Raw genomic sequence first — 25356 nt, forward strand, 5'->3', positions numbered from 1 at the left:
CTCTGTTCTGTTCCATTGGTCTATATCTCTCTTTTGGTACCAGTACCATGCTGTTTTGGTTACTATAGCCTTGTAGTATAGTTTGAAATCAGGTAGTGTGATGCCTCCAGCTTTGTTCTTTTGGCTTAGGATTGTTTTGGCAACGTGGGCTCTTTTTTGGGTCCATATGAACTTTACAGTATTTTTTTCCAATTCTGTGAAGAAAGTCATTGGTAGCTTGATGGAGATGGCATTGAATCTATAAATTATCTTGGGCAGTATAGCCACGTTAATGATATTGATTCTTCCTATCCATGAGCATGGACTGTTCTTCCATTTGTTTGTGTCCTCTTTCATTTCGTTGAGCAGTGGTTTGTAGTTCTCCTTGAAGAGGTCCTTCACATCCCTTGTAAGTTGGATTCCTAGGTATTTTATTCTCTTTGAAGCAATTGTGAATGGGAGTTCACTCATGATTTGGCTGTCTGTTTGTCTGTTATTGGTATATAGGAATGCTTGTGATTTTTGCAGATTGATGTTGTATCCTGAGACTTTGCTGAAGTTGCTTATCAGTAACTTCAGTTGCTGAAGTAGCTTAAGGAGATTTTGGCTGAGATGATGGGGTTTTCTAAATATACGATATGTCATCTTCAAAGAGGGACAATTTGACTTCCTCTTTTCCTAATTGAATACTCTTTATTTCTTTCTCTTGCCTGATTGCCCTGGACAGAACTTCCAACACTATGTTGAATAGGAGTGGTGAGAGAGGGGATCCCTAACTTGTGCTAGTTTTCAAAGAGAATGCTTCCAGCTTTTGCCCATTCAGTATGATATTGGCTGTGGTTTGTCACAAATAGCTCTTATTATTTTGATATACCTCCTATCAGTATCTAATTTATTGCTAGTTTTTAGCATGAGGGGCTGTTGAATTTTGTCAAAGGCCTTTTCTGCATCTATTGAGATAATCACGTGGTTTTTGTCTTTGATTCTGTTTATATGATGGATTACATTTATTGATTTGCATATGTTTAACCAGCCTTGCATCCCAAGGATGAAGCCCACTTGATCGTGGTGGATAAGCTTTTTGATGTGCTGCTGGATTTGGTTTACCAGTATTTCATTGAGGATTTTTGTATCAGTGTTCATCAGGGATAGTCATCTAAAATTATCTTTTTTTGTTGTGTCTCTGCCAGACTTTGGTATCAAAATGATGCTGGCCTTAGTAAAATGAGTTAGGGAGGATTCCCTCTTTTTCTATTGATTAGAATAATTTCAGAAGGAATGCTTCCACCTCCTCTTTGTACCTCTGGTAGAATTTGGCTGTGAATCCAACTGCTCCTGGATTTGTTTTGGTTGGTGGGCTATTAATTATTGTCTCAATTTCAGAACCTGTTATTGGTTTATTCAGGTTTATTCAGGGATTCAATTTCTTTCTGGTTTAGTCTTTGGAGGGTGTATGCATCCAGGAATTTATCCATTTCTTCTAGATTTTCTAGTTTATTTGCATTTATTTCTAGTTTATTTGCGTAGAGGTGTTTATAGTATTCTCTGGTGGTAGTTTGTAGTTCTGTGGGATCAGTGGTGATATCCCCTTTATCATTTTTTTTATTGCATCTATTTGATTCTTCTCTCTTTTCTTCTTTATTAGTCTTACCAGCAGTCTATCAATTTTGTTGATCTTTTAAAAAAACCAGCTCCTGGATTCATTGGTTTTTTGAAGGGTTTTTTGTGTCTTTATCTCCTTCAGTTCTGCTCTGATCTTAGTTATTTCTTGCCTTCTGCTAGCTTTGGAATGTGTTTGTTCTTGCTTCTCTAGTTCTCTTAATTGTGATGTTAGGATGTCAATTTTAGATCTTTCCTACTTTCTCTTGTGGGCATTTAGTGCTATAAATTTCCCTCTACACACTGCTTTAAATGTATCCCAGAGATTCTGGCATGTGTGTCTTTGTTCCTATTGGTTTCAAAGAACATCTTTATTTCTGCCTTCATTTTGTTATGTACTCAGTAGTCATTCAGGAGTAGGTTGTTCAGTTTCCATGTAGTTGAGCAGTTTTGAGTGAGTTTCTTAATACTGAGTTCTAGTTTGCACTGTGGTCTGACAGACAGTTTGTTATAATTTCTGTTCTTTTACATTTGCTGAGGAGTGCTTTACTTCCACCTATGTGGTCAATTTTGGAATAAGTGTGATGTGGTGCTGAGAAGAATATATATTCTGTTGATTTGGGATGAAGAGTTGTGTAGATGTCTATTAGGTCCACTTGGTGCAGAGCTGAGTTGAAGTCCTGGATATCCTTGTTAACTTTCTGTCTTATGGATCTGTCTAATGTTGACAGTGGGGTGTTAAAGTCTCCCATTATTATTGTGTGGGACTCTAAGTCTCTTTGTAGGTCTCTAAGGACTTGCTTTATGTATCTGGGTGTTTCTGTATTGGGTGCATATATACTTGGGATAGTTAGCTATTCTTATTGAATTGATCCCTTTACCATTATGTAATGGCCTTGTCTCTTTTGATCTTTGTTGGTTTAAAGTCTGTTTTATCAGAGACTAGGATTGCAACCCCGACTTTTTTTTTTGTTTTCCATTGGCTTGGTACATCTTCCTCCATCCCTTTATTTTGATCCTATGTGTGTCTCTGCACATGAGATGGGTCTCCTGAATACAGCACACTGATGGGTCTTGACTTTATCCAATTTGCCAGTTTGTGTCTTTTAATTGGAGCATTTATCCCATTTACATTTAGGGTTAATATTGTTATGTGTGAATTTGATCCTGTCATTATGAATGTTAGCTGCTTAGTTTGCTCTTTAGTTGATGCAGTTTCTTCCTAGCATTGATGATCTTAACAATTTGGCATGTTTTTGCAGTGGGTGGTACCGGTTGTTGCTTTCCATGGTTAGTACTTCCTTCAGGAGCTCTTGTAAGGCAGGCCTGGTGGTGACAAAATCTCTCAGAATTTGCTTGTCTGTAAAGGATTTTATTTCTCCTTCACTTATGAAGCTTAGTTTAGCTGGATATGAAATTCTGGGTTGAAAATTCTTGTCTTTAAAAGTGTTGAATATTGGGCCCCACTCTCTTCTGGCTTGTAGTGTTACTGCCGAGAGATCCTCTGTTAGTCTGATGGGCTTCCCTTTGTGGGTAACACAACCTTTCTCTCTGGCTGCCTTTAACATCTTTTCCTTCATTTCAACTTTTGTGAATCTGACAATTATGTGTCTTGAAGTTGCTCTTCTCAGAGTATCTTTGTGGTGTTCTCTGTATTTCCTGAATTTGAATGTTGGCCTGCCTTGCTAGGTTGGGGAAGTTCTCCTGGATAGTACCCTGAAGAGTGTTTTCCTGCTTGGTTACATTCTCCCTGTCACTTTCAGGTGCACCAATCAGACCTATATTTGGTCTCTTCACATTGTCCCATATTTCTTGGAGGCTTTGTTCTTTTCTTTTACTCTTTTTTCTCAAACTTCTCTTCTCGGTTCATTTCATTCATTTGATCTTCAATCACTGATGCTGTTTCTTCCACTTGATCAAATCGGCTACTGAAGCTTGTGCATGCATCACGTAGTTCTCGTGCCATGGTTTTCAGTTCCATCAGGTAATCTAAGGTCTTCTCTACACTGTTTATTCTAGTTAGCCCATTTGTCTGATCTTTTTTTCAAGGCTTTTAGCTTCTTTGTGATGGGTTTGAACATCCTGCTTTAGCTCGGAGAAGATTGTTATTACCCATCTTCTGAAGCCTTCTTCTCTCAACTAGTCAAAGTCATTCTTCATCAGCTTTGTTCCATTGCTGACAAGGAGCTGCAATCCTTTGGAGGAGAAGAGGCACTCTGATTTTTGGAATTTTCAGCTTTTCTGCTCTAGTTTCTCCCCATCTTTGTGGTTTTATCTACCTTTCATCTTTGATGATGGTGACCTATAGATGGAGTTTTGGTGTGGATGTCCTTTCTGTTTGTTAATTTTCCTTCTAACAGTCAGGACTCACAGCTGCAGGTCTGTTGGAGTTTGCTTGAGGTCCACTCCAGACCCTGTTTTCCTGGGTATCACCAGTGGGGGCTGCAGAACAGCAAATATTGCAGAAGGCTAATGTTGTTGCTTGATCCTTCCGCTGGAAGCTTCATCTCAGAGGGGTACCTGTCTGTATGAGGTGTCAATTGGCCCCTACTGGGAAGTGTCTCCCAGTTAGCCTACTCGGGCCTCAGGGACCCATTTAGGAGGCAGTCTATCAATTCTCAGATCTCAAAATCTGTGCTGGGAGAACCACTACTCTTTTCAAAGCTGTCAGATAGGGATGTTTAAGTCTGCGGAAGTTTCTTCTGCCTTTTATTCAGCTATGCCCTGCCCCCACAGGTAGAGTCTACAGAGGCAGGCAGGCTTCCTTGAGCTGCATTGGGCTTCACCCAGTTCGAGCTTCCCACCCACTTAGTTTACCTATTCAAGCCTCAGCAATGGCAGATGCCCCTACCCCAGCCTCGCTGCTGCCTTGCAGTTAGATCTCAGACTGCTGTGCTGGCAGTGAGTGAGTTTTGCTAGCTCCATGAGTGAGCTAGCTCTATGGGTGTGGGACCCTCTGAGCCGGGTGTGAGATATAATCTCCTGGTGTGCCATTTGCTAAGACCATTGGAAAAGCGCAGTATTAGGGTGGGAGTGTCCCGATTTTCCAGGTACCATCTGTCATGGATTCCCTTGGCTAGGTTTGGGAAATCCCCTACCCCTTGCACTTCCTGGGTGAGGTGATATCCCACCCTGCTCAATGGACTGCACCCACTGTCTGACAAGCCCTAGTGAGATGAACCCTGTGCCTCAGTTGCAAAGGCAGAAATAATCCATCTTCTGTATCGCTCACACTGGGAGCTGTAGACTGGAGTTGTTCCTGTTCAGCCATCTTGGTGACTCTCACCCCTGCCCACTTTTTAATGGGGTTGTTTTTTTCTTGTAAAATTGTTTAAGTTCTTTATAGATTCTGGATATTAGACCTTTGTTCAGATACATAGCTTGCAAATATCTTCTCCAATTCTGTAGGTTGTCTATTTACTCTGTTGATAGTTTCTCTTGCTGTGCAGAAGCTTTTTACTAAATACTGTAATTAGGTCCCATTTGTCAACTTTTGTTTTTGTTGCAATTGGTTTTGGTGAAATCTTTTCCAGGACCTATGTCTAGAGTGGTATTTCCTAGGTTTTTTTCTAGGGTTTTTATAGTTTTGGGTTTTACATTTAATCTTTAGTTGATCCATCTTTAGTTGATTTTTGTATATGTGGTGTGAGAAAGGGGTCCAGTTTCAATCTTTTGCATATGGATATCCAGTTATCCCAGCACCATTTATTGAATAGGAAGTCCTTTACCCTTTGCTGAGTTTTGCCAACTTTGTCAAAGATTAGATGGTTGTAGGTGTGTGGCTTTACTTCTGGGCTTTCTATTCTGTTCCATTTGTCTATGTGTCTGTTTTTGTACCAGTACCAGGCTGTTTTAGTTACTGTAACATTTCAGTATAGTTTGAAGTCTGGTAATGTGATACCTCCAGCTTTGTTCTTTTTGCTTGGGATTGCTTTGGCTATTTGGGTTCTTTTTTCATTCCATATGAATTAAATTAAATTAAATTAATTAATTTCTTTGAGACAGAATTTCCCTCTGTCACCCAGGCTGGACTGCAGTGGTGTTATCTTAGCTCATTGCAACCTCCACCTTCTGGGCTCAAGTGATCCTCTTACCTGAGTAGCTGAGATTACAGGCATGTGCCACCACAGCTGGCTAAGTTTTGTATTTTTAGTAGAGATGGGGCTTTACCATGTTGCCCAGGCTGGTCTCAAACTCCTGACCTCAGGTGATCTGCCCACCTCAGCCACCCGAAGTGCTTGGATGTCAGGCATGAGCCACCATGCCCGGCCAAGAATGTCATCAGTAGTTTGATAGGAATAGCATTGATTGTGTAAATTGCTTTGGGCAGTATGGTCATTTTAACAATATTGATTCTTCCTATCCATGAGCATGGAATGTTTTTCCATTTGTTTGTATTGTCTCTGATTTCTTTGAGCAGTGTTTTATAGTTCCCATTGTAGAGATCTTTCACCTCCCTGGTTAGCTGTATTCCTGGGTAGTTTATTACTTTTGTGGCAATTGTGAACGAGATTGCATTCTTGATTTGACACTTAACTTGGATGTTGTTGCTGACTGGAAGTGTTACCGATTTTTGTACACTGATTTTGAATCCTGAAACTTCGCTGGGGTTGCTTATCAGATCTAGGAGATTTTGGGCAGAGACTCTGCAGTTTCCTAGGTATAGAATCATATCATTTGCAAATAGAGACAGTTTGACTTCCTTTTTTCCTATTTAGATCCCTTTTATTTCTTTGTCTTGCCTGATTGCTCTGGCTATGACTTGCAGCACTACGTTGAATAGGAGTGGTGGGAGCAACATAGTGAGACCCCGTTGCTACAAAAAATTAAACAATTATCTGGTTTGGTAGTGTGTCCAGAATTGGTGGGTTCTTGGTCTCACTGACTTCAAGAATGAAGTTGTGAACCCTCACGGTGAGTGTTACAGTTCTTAACGATGGTGTGTCTGGAGTTTGTTCCTTCTGATGTTAGGACGTGTTTGGAGTTTCTTCCTTCTGGTGGGTTTGTGGTTTTCCTGGCTTCAGGAGTGAAGCTGCAGACCTTCGTGGTGAGTGTTACAGTTCTGAAGGCGGCATGGACCCAAAGAGTGAGCAGCAGCAAGATTTATTGCAAAGAGCAAAAGAAAAAGCTTCCACAGTGTGGAAGGGGACTGAGCAGGTTGCCGCTGGCCGGCTTGGGCAACCTGCTTTTATTCCCTTATCTGACCCCACCCACATCCTGCTGATTGGTCCATTTTACAGAGAGCTGATTAGTCTGCTTTACACAGAGCTGATTGGTCCATTTTGATAGAGTGCTGATTGGTGCATTTACAATCCTTTAGCTAGACACAGAGTGCTAGACAGAAAAGTTCTCCAAATCTCCACTAGGTTAGCTAGATACAGAGTACTGATTGGTGTATTTACAAACCTTGAGCTAGACACAGGGTGCTGACTGGTGTATTTACAACCCCTTAGCTAGACATAAAAGTTCTCCAAGTCCCTACAAGACTCAGGATCACAACTGGCTTCACTTAGTGGATCCCCTACCTGGGTTGCAGGCAGAGATGCCCACCAGTCCCACGCAGGGTGCCCACACTCCTCCGTCCTTGGGCGGTTGATGGCACCGGGTGCCGCCGTGTAGAGAGCAGCGCTCATCGCTCATCAGGGAGGCTCCAGCATGCAGGAGCCCATGGCGGGGGAGGGGGGAAGAGGGGAGAGGGGAGGAGAGGGGAGGGCAGAGGGGGGGTTGCTTGGCGGCTTGCAGGTACCAAGCCCTGCCCCTTGGGGAGGCAACTGAGGCCCAGTGGGCAGGCACTGCTGGGTGACCCGGCACACCCTCTGCAGCTGCTGGCCCGGGTGCTAAGCCCTTCACTGCCCTCTGGGCCAGCAATGCTGGTCGCAGCTCTGAGTGTGGGGCCTGCCGAGCCCACGCCCACCCAGAAGTCCCGCTGACCCACGAGTGCCACTCGCAGCCGAGGTTCCCGCTGGCGCCTCTCCCTCCACACCTCCCGGCAAGCAGAGGAAGCTGGCTCTCGCCTCGGCCAGCCCACAGAGGGGCTTCCACAGTGCTGTGGTGGGCTGAAGGGCTCCTCAAGTGTTGCCAGAGTGGACGCGGAGGCTGAGAGGCACCAAGAGCAAGGGCTGCTAGCATGTTGTCACCTCTCAGTAGCATGTGCCTGTAGTCCCAACTACTCAGGAGGCAGAGGTGGGAGTATTGCTTGAGCCAAGGAGGTCGATCCTGCAGTTGGCCATGATTGTACCACTGTACTCCAGCCTGGGTGACAGAGCAAGACCATGTCTCAAAAAAAAAAACAAAAACAAAAACAAAAAAATGAATATTTGTCTTGGACATAGATGCAGTTCTATTTCCTTTTGTTAAAATATCTGGAAAAAATAGTTCAATATTTTCTCTCCACAAATAAATACAGTATTAGCTTAACAAATATGGTGCCTCATAAACCTCTTCTTAAGAACTGCTGTGAGAAACATGTAAACAATGAAAAGGTCATGTTATTGTGTTAAGACAGTAATGGGCATAAGGGACGTGGCAACACTGAGGAGGAAGTGATCCATTCCATTACTGAGGGAGAATAGGCATAAGTGACATTTATGCTCAGGAAATTGAGGAATGACACTGGGACAGAAATGGCAAAGCAGGTATTGAAGCATCAGAGGAAGTTTGTCGTGGATCAGTGATTCCAAAATGTAGTCTGGGGGCCAGTGCTACTCTAGAATGACCCCCCACCACAAGAGTGTTTTCATTAGTTTGTAGCAAGATGAGAAAAGTAAGAAAAAATATTATTTTTCATAAAACTAAATTTATTCAAGCTGAAAATTTATGTTTATTTTGAGACTATGTCTTTCCTGTGCTGTCACTGATATATATTCGTGAAATCAGGTGTGTTTCTATATATAAGCATCAAGCAATTAGAAAATAAAATTTCAAAAATATAGCATTTATAATAGCGTCAAAAAATGACAAACACTGCCAAGCGTGGTGGCTCATGCCTGTAATCCCAGCACTTTGGAAGGTCAAGGTTGCAAGGATTGCTTGAGCCCAGGAGTTTGAGAGCAGTTAGGGCAACAGAGTGAGATCCCATCTCTACAAAAAATAAAACAATTAGTTGGCTGTGGTGATATGTACCTGTGTTCCCAGCTACTTAGGAGGCTGAGGTGGGAGAATCACTTGCCTGGGTGACAGAGTGAGACCTTGTCTAAACAAAAAAAAAAAACAAATACTAAGGAACAAATAAGAAACGATACACAAAATCCCTATAAGTGAGAGGTGACAATGTGCTAGCAGCCCTCACCCTCAGCACCTCCTCGGCCTGGGAGTCCACTCTGGCGGTGCTTGAGGAGCCCTTCAGCCTCCCATGGCACCGTGGGAGCCCCTCTCTGGGCTGGCTGAGGGCGGAACAGCCTCCCTCTGCTTGTGGGGAGGTGTGGAGGGAGAGGAGCGGGCGGGAACTGAGCCCTGCAGGCGGAGCGGCCTGCCGGTGCCCTGGCCCAGGGCAGTGAGGGGCTTAGCACCCTGACCAGCAGCTGCTGAGGTTGCGCTGGGTCCCCCAGCCCCTAGCCTTAGCTGCCTCCCCATGGGGCAGCAGTCAGGACCTGCAGCCCCCCGTGTCTGAGCTCACCACCCTGCGGTGGGCTCCCTCACGGCCTGAGCCTCCCTGACGGGCGCTGCCCCCTGCTCCATGGCGCCCGGTCCCATCGACAGCCCAAGGGCTGAGGAGTGCAGGCCCAGCTCCGGACTGGAGGGCAGCTCCACCTGCAGCCCTGGTGCAGGATCCACTAGGTGAAGCCAGCTGGGCTCCTGAGCTGGATGGGGATTTGGATAACTTTTATGTCTAGCTAGAGGATGGTAAATACACCAATCAGTACTCTGTATCTAGCTAACTCTGTGTCTAGCTAACCTAGTGGGGACTTGGAGAACTTTTCTGTCTAGCACTGTGTGTCTAGCTCAAGGATTGTAAATGCATCAATGGGCACTCTGTGTCTAGTTCAGGGTTTGTAAATACAGCAATCAGTACTCTGTGTCTAGTTCAGGGTTTGTAAATACACCAACGGGTACTCTGTATCTAGCTAACTCTGTGTCTGGCTAACCTAGTGGGAACTTGGAGAACTTTTCTGTCTAGCACTCTGTGTCTAGCTCAAGGATTGTAAAGGCACCAATCAGCTCTGTAAAATAGACCAATCAGCCCTCTGTAAAATGGACCAATCAGCAGGATGTGGGTGGGGTCAGATAAGGGAATAAAAGTAGGGTGCTGGAGGCAGCAGTGGCAACCCTCTGGGGTCCGCTTCCATGCTGTGGAAGCTTTGTTCTTTGCTCTTTGCAATAAATCTTGCTGCTGCTCACTCTTTGGGTCCATGCTGCCTTTATGAGCTGTAACACTCACAGCAAAGGTCTGCAGCTTCACTCATGAAGCCAATGAGACCACGAACCCACTGGGAAGAATGAACAACTCCAGATGCGCTGCCTTTAAGAGCTGTAACACTCACCATGAAGGTCTGCAGCTTCACTTCTGACAGCAAGACCACGAACCCACCAGAAGGAAGAAGCTCCAGACACATCTGAACGTCTGAAGGAACAAACTCCAGACACACCATCTTTAAGAACTGTAACACTCACTGTGAGGGTCCGTGGCTTCATTCTTGAAGTCAGTGAGACCAAGAACCCACCAACTCCGGACACATAAGGAAGATGTAAGATACGAAAAAGCAATAAAAACAAATAAATGAAGAAACAGGCCACACTCAATATTTTAAAGACATAAATTATTTCTAAAATGATCTACAGTTTCAATGTAATTCCAATAAAATTCTAAAGGGTGTGTGTATGTGTGTGTGCGTGTGTGTGTGTGTAGAGGCAAATGACCAAGAATAACCAAAAAAAGAAGAACAAAGTGAGAAGCCTTGCTCTACTGGATATCAAGACATTTTATAAATCCAAAATATTTGGGCCAAGCACGATGGCTCACACCTGTAATTCCAGTACTTTGGGAGGCTGAGTTGGGTGGATCACAAGGTCAGGTGTTCAAGACTAATCTGACCAACATGATGAAATCCCATCTCTAATAAAAATACAAAAATTAACCAGGCATGGTAGCGTGTGCCCGTAATCCCAGCTACTCAGGAGGCTAAGGTAGGAGAATCGCTTGAACCCAGGAGGCGGAGGTTGCAGTGAGCCGAGATCGCGCCATTGCACTCCAGCCTTGGCAACAGAAAGCGGCTCTGTCTCAAAAAATAAATAAAAATAAATAAATAAATAAAATATTTGGAGCAATGTGGTATGGGCACAAGGAAGTGCTGCTTTCCATCACAGGCCAGTGTTTACTTTTTGGGAAGGAGCTCTGTTATCTGGAAGCAGCATATGGGAAGCTTCTGGGTGCTGCCAAAGTTTCATTTCTGGGCTAGGATGATAATTACACATCCTATTTGGCTTTTTTGAAATTCATTAAACTGCATATTTAATGTCATATCTTTTTCTGTATGTGTAATTTTACAATAAAGCTTCTCCAAGTCACTTGGAGATGTAGATGTGGGACTGGAGTGAGTTGGTGGGGAGGGGCTTTCTTCCACACTCTTACATCTTTGTGCACATACATACTGTCACATATGTACCTATACTCCCAGCACTTTGGGAGGCTGCGGCAGGAGGATTGCTTGTGCCCAGGAGTTCGAGACCAGCCTGGCCAACATGGTGAGGAACCTGTCTCTACAAAAAATACAAAAGTTAGCAGGGTGTGGTGGTGTGTGCCTATAGTCCCAGGTACTTGGGAGGCTGAGGCGGGAGGATCACCCGAGTCTGGGAGGTTAAGGTTGCAGTAAGCTGAGAGTGTGCCACGGCGCTCCATCCAGCCTGGGCAGTAGAGTGAGACCCTGTCTCAACATAAATAAATAAATAAAATAAAGAGAAGCTGCTGTCAAGCAAGACTGGATCTTGCCCTCTCTCTCGATTTTCTATTTCCTGAGGTAATAGATTTACTTTTTAGAAAAGCCACTTTGAGATGGTTTTTTTTTTTTTTTTTTGAGACGGAGTCTCGCTCTGTCACCCAGGCTGGAGTGCTGTGGCCTGATCTCAGCTCACTGCAAGCTCCGCCTCCCGGGTTTACACCATTCTCCTGCCTCAGCCTCCCGGGTAGCTGGGACTACAGGCGCCACCACCTTGCCCGGCTAGTTTTTTGTATTTTTTTAGTAGAGATGGGGTTTCACCATGTTAGCCAGGATGGTCTCGATCTCCTGACCTCGTGATCCGCCAGTCTCGGCCTCCCAAAGTGCTGGGATTACAGGCTTGAGCCACCGCGCCCAGCCTGAGATGGGGTTTCTATTAGTTACGGCTAAAAAGAACCAGACTAAACTAAATCAATGTCCAGGGCAGTGGGGTTTAGAGGAAGTTGTGTGGGGAACAGATTCAAGAGAAAGTAGGGGCAGAATCAATGAGATGCAATCACTGGATGATGATGGTTAGAAGAGGTAATGTTCCTAAAATAGATGTACCGTTTTCCCAGTCTATTAGATGGCATCATGTACCACTAAGGATGAGATGCATAATGATGTTAAAGATGTCAAAATACCAAAAAAGTGTCTTAGGATCAACTAAAGAAATTACCAGAACTATAAATTTTCTTTCTTTCTTTTTTTTTTGCAAATATGTTACTGTTTTATTAATTAAGCCATTAGGTTTTCAGGTGGTTAGTTACACAGTAATGAACAACTGAGGGGATGTTTAATTTTTTCTCTAGATCTTGAGCCCTTGTTGTTGACTTTATATACACGTATTTACTACTGTAAACTGTAAATTTAGAGACTTTATTTATTTATTTATTTTAGACGGAGTTTCACTCTTATTTCCCAGGCTGGAGTGTAGTGGTGTGATCTTGGCTCACTGCAACCTCTGCCTCCGGGTTCAAGCTATTCTGCCTCAGACTCCCGAGTAGCTGGGATTACAGGCGCCTGCCACCACACCCCGATAATTTTATATTTTTAGTAGAGACAGAGTTTCACCATGTTGATCAGGCTGGTCTTGAACTCCTGACCTCAAGTGATCCACCCACCTGGGCCTCCCAAAGTGCTGGGATTACAGGCGTAAGCCATCGTGCCTGGTGAGACCTCTGTTTCTAAGATAATTAATCATTTTCTGCATACACAGAGCAAATAGCTTCTAATAGATTTTAAATTTACAAAAGTATAACTTTTTTTACAGTTTTTCTTCTTGGGCGCTATTTTATTTTCTTCTATCAATATATGAATATTTTGTGCAAATCAGTACTTTGAACCAACAAATAGTAAATATTAGCTTAACAAAAAAGATATTCACAATCTTCGTAACAAAAGATTGCAGTATTATTAATGCTATAATGACATTAAGTATTGGGTGTATGATATCACTGGGGAAGAACTGAGCAATTCTATTATAGCTGCAGGGTGGCATTTGAGAACTTCATGATATAGAAACAGGAATAAGATAGGAGGTTCGAAGCATCAGAGAGGTTTCATATTGATTCAGTTTCAAATGAAGTCTGTAGTAAATTTTCCCTAGTTTGTGGCAAAATGACAAAATTAAAGACAAAGTAGTGAGTCTTTGTGTGAAGCTAAATTTATTCAAACTAAAGATTTACACTTTAAAAAAAAATCTTTTATTCTTTTTTGTGTGTGTTTTGTATCTCTTTCCCCTCCATTCCTTTTTACCACATTATTCAGAAATGATCAGTTTCCCATCTTGTTAAAATTTCCTTTTTCTAGTTCTATGAAATGATAATTATGGCCAATGTTTGATTTCATTTTATTTATTTATTTAGAGATACGGCCTTGCTCTGTTACCTAAGCTGCAGTACAGTGGCATGATCATAATTCACTGAATTTTCTGTCTCCGGGGCTCAAGAACGCTCCCGCCTTGCCTCAGCACCGCCTGAGACTACAGGCAAGTGCCACCATGCCATGCTAAGTTTTTTATTTTTATTTTTAGTAGAGAAGCGGTTGCCCTATGTTGCCCAGGCTGGTCTCAAACTCCTGAGTTCAAAGTGATCCTCCTGCCTTGGCCTCCCAAAGTATTGGGATTTGAGCCAATGCGCCAAGCCAGCAGATGCTTAATTTAAAGAAAGTTTTTATTTTGCACAAAAGAAAGGCACAGAAACCCAAAATCAATGCCAACTCTTGTTAGTCTCTTCGTCTACTTGTTTTGTTTTCATGGACTTTGACACAGGTTCATGAAATCCCCAGATCCGGGAACAATGCTAGTAGGCGATATTTAGGATTGGTTTGTTTCTTCAGAACCTGTTAATTCCACTGTGTAAACTACCTCCCTGAGATAACCAGAAGCCTCCCCAGCACTGGGCATTGTGCCAGGGGAGGGTGAGGCTGGAAACCTGGGTTTGACCCTGCTAGGCTTTCTCCATAAAGGTTTCAGCCCCTCATCCCACATCAGGAATGTTTTTGGAGAAAGCTGCACTCTGTTAAGCTCCAGGCTGCAGTGTAGAGAGGGAGTGAAGGAGCTCTCTGTACCCAAGGGAAGTGCAGCTGAGACTCCGACAAGGTCTGTGAGTTGGGGGAACCCTGTTTTCAGCTTAGGTCTGCTTTTGATCTCGGAGATGTGTGAAGTTTAAACAAAAGGCAAGGGCTTTTGGAGTCTTTATAGGACTGGACAGGGGTGGGTCAGGGATGTAGAGAAAAATGATGGCCAAGACAATGACCTTCATCTTGCTTTCTTTAGATTACAATGAACCAACTCAGCTTCCTGCTTTTCCTCGTTGCGGCCACCAGAGGGTGGATTACAGGTGAGTCACCCTGCTAGGGACAGAGTTCCTTCAGCTGGGTGGCTCCTGGGATCCTGGTCTCTCCCAGGACACAGAGCATGTCTTTGAGATGCACAGAGGCCAGCTTGCATGTAGACTGAGTGCCGATTTCTGGTCTCTGGTAGGATCCGGCCTATGGCAGTGAGTGTGTTGCTTGAGGCATGTCCTGGGTCCAGGCTCTGTGCTTTTGTGTGGCCCTGAGGGGGCTGTGGTAAGAACTGTGCCACCTCCCAGCCATTGCCCACTCCTGTGATCTTGGCTGTGGGATTTCCATGGGAACTACATGGTCTGCTTTGTGCCTGGAGAATGTTCTCTTCACAGTCTTCCTCTCTACAACAAGAATAACAATGACATTTAAAAATTTGTGTTTTCCCTCATTGTGTAAATTTTTTTTTTTTTTAAAGAAAAGGCTGTTTCAAAATATCTTCTTACTTCATCTTTGCAAAATCACTGTTGATAACGGTGTTTTAGGTATGAGAAAACTGAGATCAGTCACCTCTGACCTCAAAGCTTTTCCCCTAGACTGTTCGAATAGTTTGCAGACTTTTTGGAGTAGAGATTAGTCTCACTGCTCCCTACTTCACACCCCATGTTTCAGCCATATTAAGCAGTTTGCAGTTCTACAGCTGGGCCATGCTATATATATATATTTTTTTTCTTGAGGCCTATGGATATGCTGTTTTCCCTGCCTTGGATTCTCTTCCTACTGATAAATCACGTTTATTCTCTCAGAAGAAGCTACGATGTCACCTGGACTGAAGGTCTTCTGTGACTAAGACATGAGACAACCCCTCTTGCCTCCTTCTCCCAGGCAACTGCCCTGCTCGCTGTCTGGCCTTTCCATTCTCCATTCTTACCTCAGAGTCTTTCTTTCGTTCTCTTGAGTTTGTCTTTCTTCTACCATTTATTCTTGTCAATCCAATTTTCTGTTGACTTGTCAGCAATTCCCTCTAGAGGCAAGCTCTTGCTGGGGAAGTTTAATGTCTTTAATTACTCAGTGCTTAGGGCAGGACCCAGCACAAAGGCAGGTCATGTGGCGGCAGGCCCACATTAAGCCTGTGCTGGCTGTCGCATCGGACGGGCTGAGTGAGTGTGAAGCTGATGGGCTGAGTGGATGTGACGCTGATGGGCTGAGTGGATGCGACGCTGCTGGGCTGAGTGGATGTGACTCTGATGTGCTGAGTGAATGTGACGCTGCTGGGCTGAGTGGATGTGACTCTGATGTGCTGAGTGAATGTGATGCTGCTGGGCTGAGTGGATGTGACACTGGCTGTCTCAGACCTTACCACCCTGGCATTGAGGTTCTGCTACAGTGGTGGAATGAGCGTGGGACTGTTGATAGGAGAGGCTAGGTTTTGTGTCAGACCAGGAATGAGAGTCAAACTCTGTGTATTCCGTAGATGAGGCTAACACTTACTCCAAGGAATGGACCTGTTCTTCGTCTTCATCTCTGCCCAGAACCTGCAAGGAAATCAAAGACAAGTGCCCTAGTGCATGTGGTGAGTGATAAACACTCAAACAGAGCTCAGTGAGGGTATCAGGACTGTGGCTTCTGGGAGTCATTTTGTCTTTTAGTTAAAAAAATTGTGGAAAAGTATATGTATACATATTACAATTTGCATAATATTTGCCATTTTAAGCAACAACAAGTGTGCAATTCAGTGGCATTCATTACCTTCAAGGTTGTGCAGCCATCACTACTATCCATATGCAGAACTTTCTCATTACCACAAACAGAAACTCTGTACTTAATAACTAGGAGGGGCCGGATGCGGTGGCTCACAACTGTAAAGTGCTCACCCAGCACTTTACGAGGCTGTGGCAGGTGGGTGTGGTGGTGCACACTTGTAATTCCAGCTACTTGGGAGGCTGAAGTGGGAGGATTGCTTGAACTCAGGAGGCAGAGGTGGCAGTGAGCTGAGATGGTGCTACTGCACTCCAGCCTGGGCAACAGAGTGAGGCTCCATCTCAAAAACAAAAACAACAACAAAACAAAACAAAACAAAAAATAACATGGAGTTATTAAGCAATAACTCCCTTCCCTCAGTCTCTGGTAGCTGCATTCTACTTTCTGTCTGTATGAATTTGCCTAGTGTAGTTACCTCATGTAATTGGAGTCATACGGTATTTGTCCTTTGATGTCTGACTTACTTCATTTAGCACAGTGTTTTGAGGGTTTGTCCATGTTGTAGCATGGGTATTTCATTCCCTTTTATCCATTGTTGATACATATATGCACACACACCATGTTTTGTTTATTCATTCACCTGTTAGTGAGTATTTGAATTGTTTCTTCTGTTTGACTCTTGTGACTAATGCAGCGATAAACACTGGTGCAAAAGCATCAGCTTGAGACCCTATTTTCAATTCTTTTGGGGATAGAACTGCACTGGAATTTCTGGGTCATATGATAATTCCATGTTTAACTTTATGAAAAATGTCACTGGGATTTTATACAATTCTATGTTCTGCCTCAGTTACAGGAACATGATCTTCTGAACTCAGGGAGGCTCCAGTAGCCCTGGGAGAACTGAGTGATGTGACTCAGGACAGGAGCCTTTAGGCCATGTTTCTGGTTCCTGGGGCCTTTCTTGTCATGGGGCTGAGATGAACCCTCAGCTCTCAGACAGGGAGGTTCTGGGCTGATTCTCTCTACAGATGGCCTGTATTTTCTCCGCACTGAGAATGGTGTTATCTACCAGACCTTCTGTGACATGACCTCTGGGGGTGGTGGCTGGACCCTGGTGGCCAGCGTGCACGAGAATGACATGCATGGGAAGTGCACGGTGGGTGATCACTGGTCCAGTCAGCAGGGCAGCAAAGCAGACTACCCAGAGGGCGACGGCAACTGGGCCAACTACAACACCTTTGGGTCTGCAGAGGCGGCCACGAGCGATGACTACAAGGTTGGTGCCACTTCCCACCCACTAGGGTGAGGGTGAGGAGTGGAGTATGGCTGGCCACAAGCCTGCAGGGGTTAGGGCTGGAAGGTGGGGATGTGGGGAAGGGCTGGAGAAGAAGAGAGAAATACTTGCACCTTTTTTTTTTCTTTTCTTGAGACGGAGTCTCACTCTGTTGCCCAGGTTGGAGTGTAATGGTGTGATCTTGGCTCATAGCAACCACTGCCTCCTGGGTTCAAGTGATCCTCTGCTTCAAAAGTAGCTGGGATTATAAGTGCTCACTACCACACTTGGCTAAGTTTTGCACTTGTAGTAGAGACGAGTTTTCTCCGTGTTGGCCGGGCTCATCTTGAATTCCTGACCTCAAGTGATCTGCCCACCTTGGTCTCCAAAAATGCTGGGATTACAGGCATGAGCCACCACGCCCAGCCAACTTACATGTAGAATCACAACTTCCTCCTAACAAGGCCATTAGGGCCCTGGGTGTGGTGGGATCATCTGCTGGGAGTGGGGTGTCTGAGTGTGGCTGGCCATCTGCTCACCTGGAGTCCAGAGCTCTCAGTCCAGCCGTGGCTGCATGTGTGGACCTTCTGCCTCCTGGGACCTCCTGGCCCAGTCAGGCTCAGTGTCTGTTGCTTTCCAGAACCCCGGCTACTATGACATCCAGGCCAAGGACCTGGGCATCTGGCACGTGCCCAACAAATCCCCCATGCAGCATTGGAGAAACAGCTCCCTGCTGAGGTACCACACCAACACTGGCTTCCTCCAGACACTGGGACATAATCTGTTTGGCATCTACCAGGTACAGAGGGCTGCTGGCTGGGACTGGTTTTCATGGGTGTTCAGAAAGCAAATGTTAGAGGTTAGGCAGCAATCATTTTTTAATGGGCCTGTCTTCCATGTTCTTCTAACCTATATTTGCTAATGGCTTCTGTTGCTTCTCTTAGGAATTCTGAGCCAGGCAAGAGAAAAGATCTATGGGAGGAGTGGGGGCCTGGGGGAGGGATAGCATTAGGAGAAATACCTAATGTAAATGACGGGTTAATGGGTGCAGCAAACCAACATGACACATGTATACCTATGTAGCCAACCTGCACATTGTGCACATGTACCCTAGAACCTAGAGTATAATAATAATAATAATGATAATAATAATAATAATAAAAGACCAATGGGAGAGGACAGCTGGGGCAGGAAGAGTGTGGGTGGGTTGGGGAGAAGGAGAGAGAGAATGAAGAGATCTAGGCTGCCGCAGAATCACAGCTCCTGAGTAACTGGCAGCAGTGCCAGGGAAAGATTCTTATTTTGACTGGTTTTGAAGTAATCTCAGTTACTGAGAAAGCATTGTTTCCCCTCTATGAATGGCAGCATCCCAGGAGATGCTGGTAATGGCAAATCTGTTGTCTTTACTCCATGACTTTTTCTTTCTTTGTAGAAATTCCCAGTGAAATATGGAGTAGGACGGTGTATTACTGACAACGGCCCAGCGATCCCTGTGGTCTATGATTTTGGTGATGCCCAGAAAACAGCATCTTATTATTCACCCTATGGCCAGAGTGAGTCTTTAATGATCCTCTGAACTCTTAGTAGGAAAGGGAATACATTCAACTGTGCCAGGTAACAGTTGTGCATCCGACTGAAGCCTGGTTCTCTTCTGTAATGTTCCCTGTATTGCCTCACTTGTTTTGCATGGCTGCCTTTGAGATCTGAGCTGTTATTAATGTCATTTTAGGAAACTGAAGCACTGAGAGGTTTAGAATCTTGCCAAGATCACAAGGCATATGTGGAAGAGTTATCAACTGGGGTGAGAAATTTGGCTCCAGACTTTTTTTTTTCTCTTGAGATGGAGTTTCACTCTTGTTGCCCAGGCTGGAGTGCAATTGTGCAGTTTTGGCTCACCACAACCGGTGCCTCCCAGGTTCAAATGATTTTCCTGTCTCAACCTCCCAAGTAGCTAGGATTACAGATGCCCGCCACCATCCTGGCTAATTTTTGTATTTTTAGTAGAGATGGGGTTTCACCATGTTGACCAGGCTGGTCTCCAACTCCCGACCTTAGGCGATCCACCCCCTTTGGCCTCCCAAAGTGTTGGAATTACAGGTGTAATGAGCCACCATGCCTGGCCAGGCTGCAGACTCCAGATCTTCACTCCTAACAACCCACTCTCAGCCCTGCAGGAGCTTGTTAGGACCAGGCCAGGCCATGTGTATAGAACAACCAAAAAAATGGCAGGATTTTTTTTTTTCTTATTGTAAGTTTATTTTGTGTGAAGCCAAAGTTGGTAGTATAGTTTGCTTCACAGAGCCTGAGCATATATTATAGAACTCAAAGCTGTTATTGTTTACATTTGGGAGGTGAGAGTTTAAAACAAAGGAGAAAAGAAAAATGTAAATAGGAACAGAGTGAATACATCTGTTAACTGCTGAAACTCAGTCCTTGTAGATGTTCAGTGGTGATCTTCCTGCAGAGTTGAATTTCTCTTCACAAGCCTCTGGCAGATGAGGAACCCTCTCTGAGGACCAGCTCTTGCTCTCTGGGGTTGGGAAAAATTCCCTCTTAGCTAAGTTTGAGGCCAGGATGCACCAGCCATTGGCCACAGAGGTGCTGGGCTCCACCAGTACAGCTGGAGTGTTGGGCTGTAGCCTGAGCTTTGGCATCGAGACTCTCAGGGCTGGCCTAACGAAAGTGATTTCTAGCATCTTCCTTGAATGCTGTTTTGTGCCTCTTGTTTTCAGAGGAGTTCACTGCGGGATTTGTTCAGTTCAGGGTATTTAATAATGAGAGAGCAGCCAACGCCTTGTGTGCTGGAATGAAGGTCACTGGATGTAACACTGAACACGTGAGTCTCTGTGGGGACCACAAGGACCTGTGAGTAAGGTCGCGTTTGTCAGTGTGTGTTGGTATGTGTGTGTGTGTTGAGTGTGGTATGACTGGTGTATGTGTGTATGTGTATGGTTATGTGACATTCTCTTGCTCATTGCTAGGCTTCAGGGGCCAGGGCTGTGGGACCCTTTGTCCAGGTGTACACATCCTGTCCCTCTGAGGACCAAAATCAAGGAGTGAGGCTTCAAAGAACCATTGCTGGGTGCTCAGGCTTTGTGAGAAAACACTTAATCGCCTGGAGGTGGGGTGAGGTTTGTGTGCGGAAACATTCTGTAGTAGTCTTTAGAGCTGAGATTCCTTGCGAAACACAGGTGTTATTTTTCTTCATCTGAGATTTATATTTCAGAGAAAACCTACACACTGCACTGGGGAGTTGCTGGGACAGTCCTGGACATCACCTTCTAGAAACCTCACTCAGGCCATCCCTTGTGTGGTTGAAATGTTAAGGCTCAGGAATCCCGAATGGTGGATTGATAAATTCCAGTGATTTTAAATGGAATACCAGTTGTATTAGTCCATTTTCTCACTGCTATAAAGAAATACTGGCCAGGCATGGTGGCTCACGCCTGTAATCCCGGTACTTTGGGAGGCAAGGCAGGTGGATCTCTTGAGTTCAGGAGTTTGAGACCAGCCTGGGAAACATGGCGAAGCCTTGTCTCTACAAAAAATACAAAAATTAGTCGAGTGTGGTCATGCATGCCTGTGGTCTCAGCTACTTGGGAGGCTGAGGTGGGAGGATCCGCTTAAGCCTGGGAGGTGTAGGTTGCAGTGAACCAAGATCACACCACTGTACTCCAGCCTGGGTGACAGAGCAAGACCCTGTCTCAAAAAAAAAAAAAAAAGAGAGAGAGAGAGAAAAGAAAAGGAAAAGAAATATCTGACACAGGATAATTTATAAAGAAACGAGGTTCAATTGGCTCATGGTTCTGCAGGCTGTACTGTAAATATAGTGGCTTCTGCTTCTAGGGAAGTCTCAGGAGGCTTCCAAACATGGCAGAAGGCAAAGATGGACTGAGATGTCTCCCGTGGCAGGAGCAGGAGTGAGGGCAGGGGATGTACTACACACTTTTTTTTTTTTTTTTAAGACAGAGTTTTGCTCTTGTTGCCCAGGCTGAAGTGCAATGGCACGATCTAGGCTCGCCACAACCTCTACCTCCCGGGCTCAAGCGATTCTCTTGCCTCAGTCTCCCAGGTAGCTGGGTTTACAGGCATGAGCCACCACACTGGGCTAATTTTGTAGTTTTAGTACAGATGGGGTTTCTCCATGTTGGGCTAATTTTGTATTTTTAGTAGAGATGGGGTTTCCCCATGTTGGTCAGGCTGGTCTCGAACTCCTGACCTCAAGTGATCTGCCTTCCTCAGGATCCCATAGTGCTAGGATTACAGGCATGAACCTCCACACCCAGCTGGTGCTACACGCTTTTAAATGTCCAGATCTCGTGAGAAGTCACTCACTATCGTGAGGACAGCATCAAGGGGCTGGTGCTAAAATCATTCATGTGAAATCACCGCAATGATCCAATCACCTCCCACAAGGCCCCACCCCCAACACTGGGGATTACAATTCGACATGAGATTTTGTGGGGACCCAAGTCCAAACCATATCACCAGTTGAATACAGAGGATGAGCAGGGAAGTCTAGAATAACATGGTTCTCATTTGGGTGAGTGTCGTTTATGAAGTCAGAGTGTCTGGATGATGAATAGGTTCTGGGTCAATGAGGGATATAATTAACTTTGTTTTGGTAATTTGGGGCTTGAGATGCTTGTGTAGATATCTAAGCTGGATTTTGAAGTCTTCAGCACAAGAAGCATCTCGACAGCAGATGGAGATTTTGGGGCCATCAGTGAATTTTTAGTAATTGAGGCCACGGTGGTCATGCAATTTATAAGGGAGAGGGAGATGGGTCCTCCACTAGGGAGCAGTGCTTAGAGGATTTATGAAAGAAGAGTACAGACAGGGGCTCTGAGCATGAGTGTTTAGAAAAGTTGAAAGAAAATCAAGACAATAATGTCACTAAAGCTAAAGGAAGAGAGTTTCGTCTTTTTTTTTTTCTTTTGAGACAGGATCTTACTCTGTCGTCCAGGCTGCAGTGCAATGGTGCTATCTAGGCTCACTGCAACCTCCACCTCCCAAGTTCCAGCAATTCTCCTGCCTCAGCCTCCTGAGTAGTGGGACTACAGGTGCCTGTCACTGCACCCGGCTAATTTTTTTTTTGAGAGGAGTCTCGTTCTGTCACCCAGGCTGGAGTGCAGTGGCATAATCTCGCCTCACAGCAAGCTCTGCCTCCCGGGTTGATGCCATTCTCCTGCCTCAGCCTCCCAAGTAGCTGGAACTACAGGCATCTGCCAGCACACCCAGCTAATCTTTTTTTTTTTTTTTGTATTTTTAGTAGAGATGGGGCTTCACTGTGTTAGCCAGGATGGTCTCGATCTCCTGATCCACCCACCTCGGCCTCCCAAAATGCTGGGATTACAGGTGTGAGCCACCACACCTGGCCTGCACTAGGCTAAGTTTTGTATTTTTTGTGGAGACAGGGTTTCATCATGTTGGCTAGGCTGGTCTCGAACTCCTGGCCTCAAGTGATTCACCTTCTTCGGCCTCCCAAACTGCTGGGTTTATAGGTGTGAGCCAAGGAAGAGAGAGAGATTTTTACAGGAGGATAGATCAACACTGTCAGTGGAGAGTCTGATGAGGACCACAGAAATGACTGGATTCAGCTGTTAAGATGGCATTGGCCTCACTGGCAGATCTCTTATTACTGCCTCTTCCTCTCTTTGTTTCCCAGCACTGCATTGGTGGAGGAGGATACTTTCCAGAGGCTAGTCCCCGGCAGTGTGGAGATTTTTCTGGTTTTGATTGGAGTGGATATGGAACTCATGTTGGTTACAGCAGCAGCCGGGAGATAACTGAGGCAGCTGTGCTTCTATTCTATCATTGAGAGCTTTGTGGGAGGGAACCCAGACCTCTCCTCCCAACCATGAGATCCCAAGGATGGAGAACAACTTACCCAGTAGCTGCAATGTTAATGGCAGAAGAGAAACTAATAAATCATACTGACTCAAAGCGTGGTGTTTCTGTGAATTCCTTTCCTGTAGGGGTGAAGCACTGTAGGAAATTTCAAAAGCATGTGTATTGCTGTGGCTGATTGAATTTCAACTGCTTGTGTGTTTGGACTCTTAGGACTCAGGCATCCTGACAGAGAAACATGGCATCTCTACTTCCCTTTCAGATAGCCCTTAAAATAGCCAGAGGAATACAGGGCAAGGGGAAAGGAAGCATTTATTCTAACCCTTCCTAACTCATCCACATGGACTGATCAATTTGTATCCTCAACCTGCAGACCCAAAAGGAGAAAAGAGTCCATTTTGGGGGGTGCACCAAAGAAGAAGGAGATATACCCAATATCGATATCTAGTATGTTCTGACCTTAGTGACTGGGCGTTCTCCTTAGGGAAGAATGGGCTGGCATGATATGATGATAATGACTCTCCTTGGGCAGTGGCTAAACCATTCCTGGGCTCCCATCTGCAGGTGCTCATTCAGAAGGAGCCATGTGGCCAAATAATTCCCAATGGGTTATTGGTACAGATAGGATGGGGATGGCATCAGTTCTTATCCATGACTAAATATTAGGCATAATATTGTGTTTCCTCCACAATACAAATTGGATTATGACAAGCCCTTCCAATTCTTCCCCACTCTAAGTGTCAATTACTTCTCACTGGCTAGAAAACGAAGTTTAAAGTTCTTAGGCCTTAGAGGAATTAGAAGAGGAAGGGGAAGAAGGGAAAGAGGAAGGGGAAGAAGGGAAAGAGGAAGGGGAAGAAGAAGGGAAAGAGGAAGGGGAAGAATTTTGCTTAGAAAAGGTTTGGGAGGGTTGGGGTGCAGTGACTCACGCCTAAAATCCCAGCACTTTAGGAGGCCAAGGCAGGTGGATCACTAGGTCAGGAGATCAAGACCATCATGGCCAACATAGTGAAACCCCCGTCTCTACTAAAAATACAAAAATTAGCTGGGCATGGGGGCATGTGCCTGTAATCCCAGCCACTCAGGAGACTGAGGCAGGAGAATTGCTTGAACCCAGGAGGTGAAGGTTGCAGTGAGCAGAGATCGTACCACTGCACTCCTGCCTGGGTGACAGTGAGACTCCATCTCAAAAAAAAAAAAATGTCTGGGAGGATTTTCTTTGTTGTTTAAACTAGGTCTATTTAGACCTGGATTAGAAATTGTTAGTATTCTCTCTAGAGCCTTTTTTTTCTTTAGTTCTTTCTACCTTTTTAATAACTCATTTTCTGTCATCTGTTCTTCCTGCCTTCTCTCTTACCTCGTTTCCCCATTCTCTATCCTGAAACACAGATATCTCCGTCCCTCTTCACTCTCAGATGCCCTTCGTCCAACTAGAGGAGACAAACCAGAGTATGTTTTTACCTCTGGTTGGAGTTCCCCTGTATGTGACTCACCTTTTGTGTGCCAGACACTGTTGGCTGGGAGTGCACAGACCAGTGGTGGGAGAGAGAGGTGAACATTTTTTTCTCTTTGATATATTCCTTTATGAATTAATTCCAACAATATTCATTGAGTGTGTACTAGTTCCTGGGCTAAGTGCTGGGGATACAGTGATAGAGAAGTGATAGAGAAGACTGATGAATCCAATTCTAAAGCTGCAGGTGGTGGAGCCCAGGGGCTCTTTAGGTGCAAGGTGATAAAGTCTCCCATGAGAGCTTCCCGGGGAACTGTGGAAACACAGGAGAGCGATCCCCAATCCAGAAAGGAATGTTAGGGAGGACCTCTCAGAGAAGGTGGCTTTACCTTAATTCTCCCTGCCACCTTGGCGTGACCACAGAGATCTCTGAGCTGGGAAAGTTTTCACTTGTCATTGTTTTCACTGTGTCCCACATCCAGAGAGTGAAGTTGTTAAAGGTCTATGCTCTGGAAATAGATGGAATTAGTCCAAATCCTAGCTTTCTAAATGAATCTGACCCTTGAAAAAATTTTCATTTAGCAGAGTTTCAGTTTCCTTATCTGTAAACTACAGATAAGAGTAGTAAAGTCCTCACATGTGGTTTTCATAAAAATTAGATGAAATAATTATGTACAGCCTTTAAAGGAGTGCCTGGCCTATAGTAATTGCTTGATATATATTAGTTATTGTTATTATTTTTTGAGTCAGGGTCTTGTTCTTTTACCTAGGCTGGAGTGCAGTAGTGCGATCTCAGCTCA

The 25356-nt window shown here is 44.7% G+C and overlaps 1 protein-coding gene across 2 annotated transcripts; it reads left to right on the forward strand.

Moving 5' to 3' along the window:
• Nucleotides 1-13891: 13891 nt before the first annotated feature.
• On the forward strand, nt 13892-23199 carry ITLN1 (intelectin 1 (galactofuranose binding)). Of its 2 annotated transcripts, none has more exons than XM_011957604.1 (8): nt 13892-14091; nt 14269-14332; nt 15751-15849; nt 17009-17256; nt 17894-18052; nt 18686-18806; nt 19986-20089; nt 22922-23199. In XM_011957604.1, exons 2-8 carry the CDS (start codon nt 14275-14277, stop codon nt 23072-23074), a joined length of 942 nt encoding a protein of 313 aa, XP_011812994.1. In that variant the 5' UTR covers nt 13892-14091; nt 14269-14274; the 3' UTR covers nt 23075-23199. The 2 variants fall into 2 exon arrangements, with proteins under 2 accessions (XP_011812994.1, XP_011812995.1); XM_011957605.1 differs by having other exon boundaries at nt 14053-14095.
• Nucleotides 23200-25356: the final 2157 nt, after the last annotated feature.

Source organism: Colobus angolensis, unplaced genomic scaffold (assembly GCF_000951035.1).
Source record: "Colobus angolensis palliatus isolate OR3802 unplaced genomic scaffold, Cang.pa_1.0 Scaffold447, whole genome shotgun sequence".
NCBI classification, from domain to species: domain Eukaryota; kingdom Metazoa; phylum Chordata; class Mammalia; order Primates; family Cercopithecidae; genus Colobus; species Colobus angolensis.